Raw genomic sequence first — 15,216 nt, forward strand, 5'->3', positions numbered from 1 at the left:
GTTGTCTGTCCCTCTGTGGAACAAAGTACATCACTGATTCTGCGTATTAGATATCTGACAGTTTGTTGGTAGGTTTGTGGCATTAGATGAGTACGCGCAGGTCATGTAATTCGCGTTGGGTCAACATGTGAACACGTAGGGGTAGTCTTCTGCGGAGCTTCATGTTCAACAATATACGATGAACGGTGTTCTCCGAAATACTTGTGCGTGTACCATTGCTGTGCTCTTTCTGCAGAGGTGCCACAGATCACCACTTACCCTACTTCACGAAGCAGACAAACCTTCGAACGCCATGTTCTGTGAGGAGTCGTGGACGTCAAACCATTCATCGCCTAATGGTATTTCACTGTCCTTCTACCTGTCTCCGTAGATGCTCGCGACGGTAGCACGTGAACATTCCACCAGCTCCGCCGTTTTCGATTTTCGTTCACAGGCTCTGCATAATAATAATCTGCCGTTTGTCAAAGTCGCTTACCTCAGTGGATTTCCTCATTTGCAGCCCATATCTTCTCTAGGTTGACCAACGTCCTTGTGTGCTCCGCTTACATACTTTCATTACCACGTCACGTGCCCGCAACGTCAACACGCGGCAGCCAATATTACGGTAGCCAGTGGTCATAGCGTTTTGGCTTATCAGTGTATGCCACCTGCGTGAAACATGACAGGTGGTTTCGAGTACATATGGCAATGGAAGGCACACTCTTCCGCACTGTGCGTGACCATGGAACATATTGAAGTATTGTTCTTTCTTCGAAACACACATTTCTAGCTTATTTATTGATCAGAATATGACTGCAAAAATCAAGAAGTACCAGTTCATAAAATAAAATTACGAAACATTGAGTTTTCAGCATTTACACTTTCAAGAATTTTTTGATGGATACATACATTTTTTTATAATTTAGTAAAGCAATTCTAGTGTAATTCACGCTTATTTTATTTGGTAAAGATACAGAGGCTCAAAAAAATTAAACGAGAGTTGCCGTGCTAGTAGGGGATGAAAGTCTCAAGGATAGACAGTTCTCGATACAAAGTGTCTACCTTCCATCCTCCTCCTCTTCCTCCCCCGGAATGACATCTGGCCAGATCTGTCCTGTTGCCCTGCAGCACCCCATCACCTCCATGCCCTTCATGGCTCTGATGTCAACCAGCCAGTAACCCTCTGGCGCATTCTCCAGTGGAGTTGCATCTAGGAAGGCGTTGTAGCTATGGTATACACCCTGCAACATAAAAAAAGGAAGGAATATAAAACTGAGCTACTACTCTAGCGAACACGAGTACCCGCGCTATCCAAAACAAATTATTTCTGAGAGACTAGAAATTTATTTTTAGGCGTTCAAGGGAGATGAAATTTAGCTGTCTAAAGATGCAACTCAAACTCTAGGTCAGAAGCTACTTCACCTTGTCAGAATTACCTTGAAATATGTGCGTACCTAATTGCTAAAGGACACTGAAAGAGCAGTTGTTTTTCCTGCAGTTGGCTTACTATCATTTGTAATTTTCTGATGAGTTAACAGAAGTAAATGATTGACTTCGAGTCCCTTCATTTTGGCGACTTTCTGCCATCGTTCTTGATGGAACGTACTTTGTGGCCGTCTGTTATAGCATTAGACTCCACCTAAAAAATTTCGAATGTTATTCGGCGATATTTTCTGAGTATTTTGAATTTGATACCAGTGGTCTAGATTGACACGTTTCATAGCAGTGTACGAGCTCGGCGGTGACCTGGTCAAATTGGCAAGGCTGTGGGCATGTCAATAAATTTAGAAGTGAAATAACTGCTTAGCAATTAACAAAATCGGATAAACTGCGTGGTTATAATTAAAGCGTAGTTGCTTACAGAGGTGAAGTGTGGGCTGTAACTACCAGATGGCATCGAAACTTAGTCGATATTCTAATGCGTTAATGCGGAACGGATTTGTGCTGGAAGAAAATTATTTCCAATTTTGGTCACCAGGTGTAAATCTGAATCTGTAAACGCAAGAAAGGCTCACAGAAATGTTTTCACATGTAATAGATTAGGAAAGGGACGTGGGCAGGAAAGGTCCAACAAGTGAGAAAGGCATAATTTTGATTTTATTATAAACCTCCACTTACACAATTTGTCCAGTATGATCACGGGAGACGTCGACGAGATGCATCCGTAAAGCGAGGTGTTCAACAGTTACTAGCAACAGTTCTGGTGGAATCTGCGAAGCGCGCCTGTGTATTGCCCTTCAGATCACATAGACACTGAACGTGTCCGTGGTGAACGCGTACTTATAGATACACCAGAGAGAAAATTCACAAGGATACAGATCGGGTGATCTTCCAGACCACCTCTGGATAACCTCTGGAGATAATAGGTTCGTGGAATGTTGCATTAAGCAGATCTTTCATTGAGCGAGCAACATGAGCTGTTGTCCCAACTTGCTTAAAAACAGTGGTTGCGACATAGCCGTGCTCTTCCAAAGCTGGAATCAGAGGCTGTGCAAGGAGGTCTCGGTAACGAAAAGATGTAACGGTGCACCTGGCAGCCCCTCTGGGTTTATTCTCTTGAAAGAAGGACGGGCAGAGAATAAAGCTCCTTGTGAATCCAAATCACGCAGCTACATAGAGCGAGTGCAGATGCTCTGTATGCACAGCACACAGTTTACCGGTACCCAGAATTCTGTTGTTCTTTGTATTCTCTGCACCCTGTAGCGTAAAGTGCGCCCCGTGACTTTGTGCAAGATTGGCCGGCCAAATGTCATCAACTTCTATCCGTGCCAGAAACCGAAGAGCAAATTCAGAACTTTGCTGCGGATCTTGAGGTTTCAGTTGCTGCACCGTCTGGATCATGTTCTGGTTCCAGTGTAAAATAGACCGCAAAACTTTCCGTGTTGTTGACCCTGGGACGTGGACAGCTCTCGCGACACGAGCACTAGCACTGCACTTATACGTGCTGCGTTACAGGAACAACAACATATCTAATAACTTCCTATAGCAATAGGACGCCTTCCTCTTACAAGGTCACCTGTGTTTTCGAATTTTATTGTCATCTTCTTTAAACCATTTAACAACAACTGGCCTCTCCTCAGATCTTTCAGTTGACGACTCTCTCAATACTGCGCCGTAATTGCTGCGGTTCACATAAAATACACTACTGGCCATTAAAACAACTACACCACGAAGGTGACGTGCAACAGACGCGAAATTTAATCGACATGAAGAAAACGCTGTGATATACAAATGATTAGATTTTCAGAGCATTCACTCAAGGTTGGCGCCGGTGGCGGCACCTACAACGTGCTGACATGAGGAAAGTTCCCAACCGATTTCTCATACACAAACAGCAGTTAACCGGCGTTGCCTGGTTAAATGTTGTTGTGATGCCTCGTGTAAGGAGGAGAAATGCGTACCATCGCGTTTCCGACTTTGATAAAGGTCGTATTGTAGCCTATCGCGATTGCGGTTTATCGTATCGCAACATTGCTGCTCGCGTTGGTCGAGATCCAATGACTGTTAGCAGAATATGAAATCGGTGGGTTCAGGAGGGTAATACGGAACGCTGTGATGGACCCAACGGCCTCGTATCACTAGCAGTCGAGATGACAGGCATCTTATCCGCATGGCTGTAACGGATCGTGCAGCCACGTCTCGATCCCAGAGTCAACAGAGTGGGACGTTTTCGAGACAACAACCATCTACACGAACAGTTCGGCGACGTTTGCAGCAGCATGGACTATCAGCTCGGAGACCATGGCTGCGGTTACCCTTGACGCTGCGTCACAGACAGGAGCGCCTGCGATGGTGTACTCAACAACGAACCTGGGTGCACGAATGGCAAAACGTCATTTTTTCGGATGAATCCAGGTTCTGTTTACAGCATCATGATGGTCGCATCCGTGTTTGGAGGCAAGGCGGTGAACGCACGTTGGAAGCGTGTATTCGTCATCGCCATACTGGCTTATCACCCGGCGTGATGGTGTGGGGTGCCATTGGTTACACGTCTAGGTCACGTCTTGTTCGTATTGACAGCACTTGGAACAGTGGACGTTACATTTCAGATGTGTTACGACCCTTGGCTCTACCCTTCATTCGATGCCTACGAAACCCTACATTTCAACAGGATAATGCACGACCGCATGTTGCAGGTCCTGTGCGGGCCTTTCTGGATACAGAAAATGCTCGACTGCTGCCCTAGCCAGCACATTTTCCAGATCTCTCACCAACTGAAAACGTCTGGTCAATGGTGGCCGAGCAACTGGCTAGTCACAATACGCCAGTCACTACTCTTGATGTGGTGTCGTGTTGAAGCTGCATGGGCAGCTGTACCTGTACACGCCATCCAAGCTTTGTTTGACTCAATGGCCAGGCGTATCAAGGCCGTTATTACGGCCAGAGGTGGTTGTTCTGGGTATTGATTTCTCAGGATCTATGCACCGAAATTGCGTGAAAATGTAATCACGTGTCAGTTCTAATATAATATATTTGTCCAATGAATACCCGTTTATCATCTGCATTTCTTCTTGGTGTGACAATTTTAATGGCCAGGGGTGTAGTTTCTCTAACAGCGCACGGTCTCTCTTCTCGATAGCCGTACTGTTCAGTCACGTTAAGGCTTGTCAAATGACAGCGTGAATGTCATACTGTCATACAAGCAGTATACAGTTCAAGATTTGCAACTGGAACCAGCTTTCTTCCAGCATAAATCGGTTCCATATTAACGCATTAGCATATATACAACGTTTTGCTGCCATACGATAATTATATCCCCACACTGCACCTCTGTGATCAGCTGCACTTTAATTCCATGCGCATTATAATGGGTGGCCATTATAATGCGCATGGAATACAGCCGAACTCACCCACTTCGGCCTGTGAGGCCGTTAACAGTCTTGGCAAGACATGATGTGAGGGTTGGGTGGTTGTGGGTGTAGTGTGCATACCCCTCAGGTGCAAAATTAAAATCCTCGTGATCGCAAAATCGAGTGAAGCTCCCTATTCAATCATGTGAATTTACCTTTAAAAGTTAATGAAGCATATCGCGCACGGATGGCGTCTTATTAAGTCTCATTTTTACAGGGTTAGGCCCAACTTTATAAGTTAATAGACATGCTCGAAGTACACAGGTCAGCCACCACACAACATGACATTAAACCTATCAATATGCTATCAGCGGTCGCCGGGCCAAACGGACGACTAGTCTTCCTGTAGGCGCGGCGACTGGATTTACACCAGACTTAGAAAATTTCGCGCTCGGAGATGACGTCACTGATTGACCTCCAAGCGTACATCGAGAACAAGGGGCTCAAGGAGGCAACAGTTCGTGCTATGTAAGTAATGGTTTTGTTAAGAAGGCGTCAGTCTTCGTGCAGCCGCTCGCGCAACAACATTGAACCGCTCACACAGAAGATGCCTCGGTATGTTCATGGCTCAACCAACTTTCTTCGAATTACAAATCTATAAAGGAATTTGGTAGAAATCATCTGCAATGCATTGAAGTCTAATGGAAAAGCACGTGCCTAAAAAGCAAGAGAGTGCGGGATCGAATCCCAGTAGGACTCATGAAAACTTATATCTGCCTTTAATGTGTCTTGCACCGTTCAGTGATGTGAGAGATCGCCATAGAAGACATGTGATTTGGATTCCAAGTTAAACTGTAGCTCCCCTTTCTTTGGTTGGATAATCAGGGAAGATAAGGGGCACGGAAGTCGCCGAAGTGGCGTCCAATTGAAAGACTTGTAGCCAGCCATTTACCAAACGCAGTTATTATTACTGCCAATGTGCAACTAACACTGCCGGAAAAACAATCCGAAACAGAACCGAACAGTACTGAATTCAAGTTTTAAATCAAAGGGTAAATTTGATATTACTGTTGTCAACATCAAGTACCGTGACTGAACAACTTCGTTTCCAAGTACACCAAGCAGCCGATACCGTACACATTTGCAATGTCGTTCATGTTGTTTCAGTTCAATACAGATACGAAGATTAATGGGAATAATAAATCAAACACAATGTAAACACTATGTATCACGCTACCAGAGACCACTGTTCCTTATGCCACAGTTTTAAGAAAATATCCCTAATCAAACTCCACAGTTTTGTCAGGTAAATTAGGGTTCGTCATGCACATCTGTGAATTTAATGACTTCATAAACCAGTACATGTTGTCTGTTATACTTTATCTCAAATTCTGAATCTAGACAGGAAAAGTCATCTGAACCCAATGTATTGGACATCTAATATTTGCTACGAGAAGTAATATCACCTTACGATTGCCTTTCTAGAAGATGTTTTAGACAACAATTTCCCCCATTTCCGCAACACTCTATGGGATAAGCCTACCCTATGACGATAGCATTGTAGCTGTTCACCATTTTTGATGTAACAACCGTACATACAAAAATATGTTACTTACCAGTCTCTTAATGCTTTGCAGATGATTTCCACCAAATTCTTCTGTGGATTTGTAATTCAAAGAAAGCTGATGGTGCCATGAACAAAGGAAATCAATGCAAGCTTGATATGTGAGGATATTAATGGGAAGTTCCCACTGCAGTGGTATACGTATTTGCAGACAAACGAAGACCAGCTTCTTACTTTTGGCTGCACTGTGAGGCGGTAATTTCTAAAGCAGATACAAAAATCTTTCTTCACTCTTATCCGTGGCTTCAGTAAAACTGTACTTATCAAATGGAGAGCAGGGGATGGAACATTGCAGTAATCTGCAAGTGGTTCGTTCACTGTATTACTTTTTCCAGACGTTAATGAACCAGGTATATGGTAACACCGTGGCACGGCTGGCCTACAGAATTTCGTACAGCTCGTAATATGGCAGTGATTTTGCGTCAGTCGCGTTTTTCAGTGATATCTTTCCTTCTTCCCTTACAAGCAATTGCACCCGATGGAATCAAGTTGTTATTTGGCACAATGGTAGCTTTTATGCTTAGATTTTGAAGAATCTACGTGCTAGTCCCGTGTGTGTGTGTGTGTGTGTGTGTGTGTGTGTGTGTGTGTGTGAGTGTGTTTGTGTGTTGTGTGTTGGGGCTTACGGGCGCTCGATGTCGAGGTCATCAACGCCCTGACACACATTAAAAGAAACGAATGTGGACAAATTTAGTAAAATGAAAGCATACAAGCAAAGAAAGCGGGAAAAGAAGAAAAATGTATAAAAAATGAAACGTAAGAAAAATGAGAAAGGAGCGTCAAGGATGCCACAGGAAATTGTCAATGGCTGGCCACTTACGTAAAATATGGGCGAGCCAGTCATCCTGTGAACAAATTAAGACCCTCTCCCTAAAATCTTGATAAAAACATTGGACAAGTCACAGAACTTTAAATCTTTAGTCCCAAGCATTGAAACAATTTGCACTGTTGCCACGTATTCTACCCACTCCTTTCCCCTCCTGCCACCACTTTCACCACTTCTCTATGCCAATTAGGTGAGTCCTATTAGTCACGAAAGCTGGTGTAGCACACATGGTTGCCAGACTAATCTATTTGACGAAGCAACTTCAAGATTTATTGGATAGTATGATTTGTAAGTACAGTTACCCTGAGTCTATGACATGTTACACTTTTTCTGTAACTTATTACCCAGTTATTGTCACTATTATCCAAAAACGGCAGGAAATTCAAAAAAGAGTCATCCTATTGCGCAGCCTACATGGTTGGCAGATAGCTCGCTGATTTTATGTTCTAAAATAAGTCTCTACAGTTGCCACTGTCAAACATGAAGCATGTATGCACCAGTATTATGGTAAATTACACTCTCAATAATCAAATATAGTTATTCCAAGTTTAAAATGGCACGAAATTCAATAACTGCAAGATAGCTAACTGGTTTTATGTTTCTAGAAAAACATGTTTAAGAATGACCACCTTCAGACATTGTAACATACCCGTCTACTGGTACTAATGTACGAGGTGCATTCAAGTTCTAAGGCCTCCGATTTTTTTTCTCCGGGCTGGAAAGAGATAGAAACATGCGCATTGTTTTAAAATGAGGCCGCGTTCATTGTCAATACGTCCCAGAGATGGCAGCACCGTACGGCAGATGGAATTTTACCGCCAACGGCGAGAATTAGAACTGTTTTAAATATTTAAAATGGCGACGTTTTCCTTACATGAACAGCGTGCAATCATTCGTTTTCTGAATTTGCGTGGTGTGAAACCAATTGAAATTCATTGACATGAAGGAGACATGTGGTGATGGAGTTATGGATGTGTCGAAAGTGCGTTCGTGGGTGCGACAGTTTAATGAAGGCAGAACATCGTGTGACAACAAACCGAAACAACCTAGGGCTCGCACAAGCCGGTCTGACGACATGATTGAGAAAGTAGAGAGAATTGTTTTGGGGGATCGCCGAATGACTGTTGAACAGATCGCCTCCAGAGTTGGCATTTCTGTGGGTTCTGTGCACACAATCCTGCATGACAGCCTGAAAATGCGAAAAGTGTCATCCAGGTGGGTGCCACGAATGCTGACGGACGACCACATGGCTGCCCGTGTGGCATAGTGCCAAGCAATGTTGACGCGCAATGAGAGCATGAATGGGACTTTCTTTTCGTCGGTTGTGACAATGGATGAGACGTGGATGCCATTTTTCATTCCAGAAACAAAGCGCCAGTCAGCTCAATGGAAGCTCACAGATTCACCGCCACCAAAAAAATTTCGGGTAACCGCCAGTGCTGAAAAAATGATGGTGTCCATGTTCTGGGACAGCGAGGGCGTAATCCTTACCCATTGCGTTCCAAAGGGCACTACGGTAACAGGTGCATCCTACGAAAATGTTTTGAAGAACAAATTACTTCCTGCACTGCAACAAAAACGTCCGGGAAGGGCTGCGCGTGTGTTGTTTCACCAAGATAACGCACCCGCACATCGAGCTAACGTTACGCAACAGTTTCTTCGTGATAACAACTTTGAAGTGATTCCTCATGCTTCCTACTCACCTGACCTGGCTCCTAGTGACTTTTGGCTTTTTCCAACAATGAAAGACACTCTCCGTGGCCGCACATTCACCAGCCGTGCTGCTATTGCCTCAGCGATTTTCCAGTCGTCAAAACAGACTCCTAAAGATGCCTTCGCCGCTGCCATGGAATCATGGCGTCAGCGTTGTGAAAAATGTGTACGTCTGCAGGGCGATTACGTCGAGAAGTAACGCCAGTTTCATCGATTTCGGGTGAGTAGTTAATTAGAAAAAAAATCGGAGGCCTTAAAACTTGAATGCACCTCGTAAGTGGACATGCGTTTTTTGTGTTCAACCCAATCGTGTGATGAATGAAATTTTATAAAATTACAGGGCTGCCACCAGCCCAAGCCCTTTTTCATACATTAAAGGTGAGACTGAACTGGAAAATTTCTTATGATTGGATAATTGGAATGTACACTCCTGGAAATGGAAAAAAGAACACATTGACACCGGTGTGTCAGACCCACCATACTTGCTCCGGACACTGCGAGAGGGCTGTACAAGCAATCATCACACGCACGGCACAGCGGACACACCAGGAACCGCGGTGTTGGCCGTCGAATGGCGCTAGCTGCGCAGCATTTGTGCACCGCCGCCGTCAGTGTCAGCCAGTTTGCCGTGGCATACGGAGCTCCATCGCAGTCTTTAACACTGGTAGCATGCCGCGACAGCGTGGACGTGAACCGTATGTGCAGTTGACGGACTTTGAGCGAGGGCATATAGTGGTCATGCGGGAGGCCGGGTGGACGTACCGCCGAATTGCTCAACACGTGGGGCGTGAGGTCTCCACAGTACATCAATGTTGTCGCCAGTGGTCGGCGGAAGGTTCACGTGCCCGTCGACCTGGGACCGGACCGCAGCGACGCACGGATGCACGCCAAGACCGTAGGATCCTTCGCAGTGCCGTAGGGGACCGCACCGCCACTTCCCAGCAAATTAGGGACACTGTTGCTCCTGGGGTATCGGCGAGGACCATTCGCAACCGTCTCCATGAAGCTGGGCTACTGTCCCGCACACCGTTAGGCCGCCTTCCGCTCACGCCCCAACATCGTGCAGCCCGCCTCCAGTGGTGTCGCGACAGGCGTGAATGGAGGGACGAATGGAGACGTGTCGTCTTCAGCGATGAGAGTCGCTTCTGCCTTGGTGCCAATGATGGTCGTATGCGTGTTTGGCGCCGTGCAGGTGAGCGCCACAATCAGGACTGCATACGACCGAGGCACACAGGGCCAACACCCGGCATCATGGTGTGGGGAGCGATCTCCTACACTGGCCGTACACCACTGGTGATCGTCGAGGGGAAACTGAATAGTGCACGGTACATCCAAACCGTCATCGAACCCATCGTTCTACCATTCCTAGACCAGCAAGGGAACTTGCTGTTCCAACATGACAATGCACGTCCGCATGTATCCCGTGCCACCCAACGTGCTCTAGAAGGTGTAAGTCAACTACCCTGGCCAGCAAGATCTCCGGATCTGTCCCCCATTGAGCATGTTTGGGACTGGATGAAGCGTCGTCTCACGCGGTCTGCACGTCCAGCACGAACGCTGGTCCAACTGAGGCGCCAGGTGGAAATGGCATGGCAAGCCGTTCCACAGGACTACATCCAGCATCTCTACGATCGTCTCCATGGGAGAATAGCAGCCTGCATTGCTGCGAAAGGTGGATATACACTGTACTAGTGCCGACATTGTGCATGCTCTGTTGCCTGTGTCTATGTGCCTGTGGTTCTGTCAGTGTGATCATGTGATGTATCTGACCCCAGGAATGTGTCAATAAAGTTTCCCCTTCCTGGGACAATGAATTCACGGTGTTCTTATTTCAATTTCCAGGAGTGTATATGGTTTAATATAACTCAATCAAATTATGCAAAATATGAACATGTAAACACATAATAAAATAAGCAATAAATTAATAAAGTGTGGGCTACGCACTTGAGTGATGGGAGCTCTTTCTCAAATTACGTTTCAGCCGGCCGGTGCGGCCGAGCGGTTCTAGGCGCTTCAGTCTGGAACCGCGCGACCGCTACGGTCGCAGGTTCGAATCCTGCCTCGGGCATGGATATGTGTGATGTCGTTAGGTTAGTTAGGTTTAAGTAGTTCTAAGTTATAGGGGACTGATGACCTCAGATGTTAAGTCCCATAGTGCTCAGAGCCATTTGAACCATTTTGAAATTACGTTTCATTCCTATCACTGTCCCCTTTATGGAGCTCGGAAAAACAACACTGCAATATCCTGAAGAAACAGTCATTTGCCCAACTGAAGTTTGCGATGAAGGTGATGGTGTGGTAAGTTAGAAAGAATACTGCAGTACACGGATTATTAAGTTTTACTGGAAACACATGTTCTTAAATTGAGATAGGATAAATAAGAAAAAGGGGAACATCCTAATCGAAATGTTGTTTGGTGCATGAGCGTTAACAACCCATCAGGACACGTTGAAATAGTAAAACTTCGTTCATCGCGATCAATTATACGAGAAGTGAAAGGAGAGAAAGAGGAACGAATAGACTCATGTACTGAAACTGGACTCAGACATGAAGATAAAGTTATGAAAGAAATTAACCATCACCGTAAGAATACAATTCCGGCAAAGAGATTTAGACCGATTGAACAACATGTATACGTTACGGAAATTGGGTTCCTCAGTACAGACACGAAAGGGAAAGAACACGTGGGTGAATAAATTACTCACTTAGTGACACCTTGTTGAAACAGATAAAAATCACGAAATTCAAGAGAAACCAACACACAACTAAGAAAGTTAGACTAAATCATGAGGAAACTGCGAACAGATCAATGAGACCAGGAAAGCTGAAGGTCGCACTGATTCATGCAGCACGTGGACCCCACAAGCAAAAGAGGTTACTAAAATCCCACATTATGGAAATTTAGGAGCTCAAATAGCTGATCATTTAATCTGATTAAGATCACACATTGAAATAACGAAATTCGAACTGAGGGCTCACGGAACGAAGAACATGAGGAATTACGAGGAACAAAGCACATGCGGAAATCGGTACATCTAATCACACATAAAGCTGAGAGACACATAAACTAGAACGGAAAGAAAGACACGCACACGAAGACATAATTACTCTCACATTCACACAAGGTAAAGATCGCTCTAACTCGACCTAATCATCACTCAGTGGCGAAGATTTCACACCATAAAGTTCCAAAGAAACAGAGCAAACCTAATTATAGAGTAAATCGAAACCCCTAACGTTGGCGAAGCATTCTGTTTTTAATTTAACACAGCCTAGTTAAGAACTACGAACCGAACTCACCAACAGCCAGCAGCATAGTGCCTTTCTGGCGATAGCACCCAAAGAATCATCCAGGTGAAACGGAAACACCCTGATGGGTCGTTTCCGTCTTCAATAACAGACAAACAAGACACGTACTGGTTTCAACGTGGTAGCCCTGTACACCACTTCAGACTCACGTGGGCTATCATTGGCAGTAAACAGAAGTTGGGTTTTAGAGGTGGGACTGTATGTATATTAGCCCTCCAGTTCACCTTGCTGTCTAAGCGATATTGCTATTCACGAGTGGTAGAGCTACTAACTCCAAGCTGTAGAACAGTCAAGATACAACAATAGCGTTACATTTGTGTTTTATACTCAAAATGTAATGTAGTTTTTAAAATAACACACATAACTTTTATTTTTGAATGCAGGATTGAATTTCTTTGTATGCAATCAGAGATCTATAATCATAATTACCTGATAGTAGAAGCAATATGTACGACTGGTTTTTTTTTAACACAGCCTAACAAGTTTTCGCTTATGAATTACGAACCGAACTCACCAACAGCCAGCAGCATAGTGCCTTTCTGGCGGTAGCACCACTACTGTTTCCAGATTTCTCCATAGAATGTGTTCAAAGTAATTGATAAGCATTATTTGCACTTCGACAATGTCTTTATCTTTTTCCAGTATCATTTTATATTCCTCCATTGTGGAAACTGTTTTCGCCGTATATTACAGTTTTCATTTTTTTAACCTCATTCTATTCCTTTCCCAGTTTTCATTTGCATACACATAAGGCAACTTAATAGACCACAAGTGTCTTGTATAAAATTCTTGGTTTCGACTTCCACTACATAGCTATGATACGTTGTAAACAATAATCGTTTACACCCTATACATACTTCACGTTGTCTCTGAGTTCGTAGGCGAAGTAGAGACTTTATGGAAGTATAAAATAAAATGTGGATTTGTCATACTTGCGTCACACGCTTAGTAAAAATTAGGTTTTTATGTTACATTATTAAAGTTAATGCAGCAATAATAATAATAATTAAGTTCGCAGTAATAAAGTTTTTGGTTTGAAAGCTTTTTCTGAACAAATGTTTTTGAGATGATGAGTAAATACGATTTTATGGCAATCTATGTCTTTTCAAATGGAGAGGCACCGCTTTTCCTACTGAGCCAAAATGACCCACAACCCACTTTTTTTTTCGAAGAAACCAAACTAGCAGGTAATGCAAATTGGAAACAACCAAACTTCAAAATAATTAGTGCCTTCCTAAATGTAATGTTTTGTATATGAAATATACATGAAAATCGTTTTATATGAAAATTAAGCAAATTATTTAAAGTTAGCTGCTAAATCAAGTCGATGAAACCAAAAAATATATGAATTACAAAAAATCTTGGCTTGTTATAAGTATATCTTCTGCTGTTCATCGATATAATAAAGTAAGCTGATATGCCCTTTTATTGTCTGAAAAGACGTACCTATTACATACAACGTAATTTCTATGTAATTTACGTAACTATAAAATACTTTCTGATTACCGGTCGTTGACGCTGAATAGCCAGAACCAAGTGCAAAAACAGTTTGGAACATTTGTAAAATAGGCGAGCGCAGTGAGCGAAACGAACAACTCGATACTGAACTAACTAGGAGCAGTCGGCAGTGGAACTGAGACAGGTGGCGAAGAACGACGGGTGCGGCCGAGGGAGACCCAGACTGAGACGAGCACGCGACCGAGGCTGGAACGAGAACTGCCGAAGTGACCGCCGCGACCGAAGTGAACTATGAACCGATCGTTCCTCGTTACCGGGAACTATAAGTAGACCGCCGCGACCGAAGTGAACTATGAACCGATCGTTCCTTGGAATTCGTTCCTCGTCCTTTCGTTCATCTTGGTGAACCGTTCCTTTGCACCCGTTCGTTCGAGAACTACCAATCTCTTTAGGGGAGGGAGATTTGGGATAAACTCAAGCCAAGTTAGGGCCCAAGTCATAGTGTTTTATGTATTTAGGGTAAGCTAATCCAATATGTCACACACCATGCATTTGACTGCAAAACGTTACTGGCTCAGAAAGTAAATTCAGACGTATTTCCATTCCGTAAGAGCTACAAATGTCATAAAAATATAGTTAGACATGTAACAATTGACTCATCGCAGAACTAATTTCACAGGTTTACTTCCTCACACCTCAGACACCCACTATGTTAGACAGCTCTGCTCTCAAAGCTTCATATATACTGTATAAAGATCCAAGACCATTACGACGCTTCGCGTCACATGATCATGACGTTGATTCTGACTATGCCTTCTACATCTACTTGGCTAGTTTCTTTAGCATCCAACCGTGATTCAGGTTCCCCTAGCAGTGTTGGAGTCTGTGTTATCGATTTCCGTATAGTTTAGAGATAAGTTTTTGACACTTTAGCAAATGAACGATCGTTAAATGCTGTTATTCCATAGGTTTTAAACCACTCTTACTGTGGGTTGAAATCAGTGAATTTTGTGTCACAATCAGCAAATTTGAGTCAAAATCATTGATGTTTGTAGATGTTGCTCCATGACCGCCCAATCAAGATGTCATCCAGTTTACTTTCTCACGATCTCATCAGATCTAGAAAAATGGTGATGTGTGGCTTCCTCACATGAAAACAATGCTGCTTCCTTGGGAGTCTCCTCATACACAGAAGGTTTGATTTTAGGTAGGCACACATCGCCATTTTCTTGTTAATGGGACTGAAAGAGATTGCGAGAAAGTAAAATGGATATCACCCCTGTTAAGTGGTCATGGAAGTGTTTCGTGAAAGAATCAATAAGCATAAAGCTACTTATATAGATGTGAGGAACAGGTAGAAATAATCAAAAGAAGCTATACGGTTCTAGAGACCTTTTCAAGTCTCAAACATTCATGATGTGTATAAGCTGATTCTTTGGACCAAGGCTGAGACTCGAACTTGAATCTAGGGGGAATACCAAAGTCGGCTGAAGCGTGAACGGTAATTTGGATTGACG

At 43.8% G+C, this 15,216-nt stretch overlaps 1 protein-coding gene across 1 annotated transcript in view; it reads right to left on the bottom strand.

The window, feature by feature from the left end:
• Positions 1 to 919: 919 nt before the first annotated feature.
• The window catches only part of LOC126191096 (uncharacterized), a 150,437-nt gene continuing 136,140 nt past the window's right edge, over positions 920 to 15,216 (bottom strand). The window contains exon 4 of the mRNA XM_049931826.1: positions 920 to 1,220. Within this exon, the coding sequence (XP_049787783.1) occupies positions 1,038 to 1,220 (183 nt within the window). The 3' untranslated portion in view covers positions 920 to 1,037. The remainder of the gene's footprint in view (positions 1,221 to 15,216) is intronic.

Source organism: Schistocerca cancellata, chromosome 6 (genome assembly GCF_023864275.1).
Source record: "Schistocerca cancellata isolate TAMUIC-IGC-003103 chromosome 6, iqSchCanc2.1, whole genome shotgun sequence".
NCBI lineage: Eukaryota > Metazoa > Arthropoda > Insecta > Orthoptera > Acrididae > Schistocerca > Schistocerca cancellata.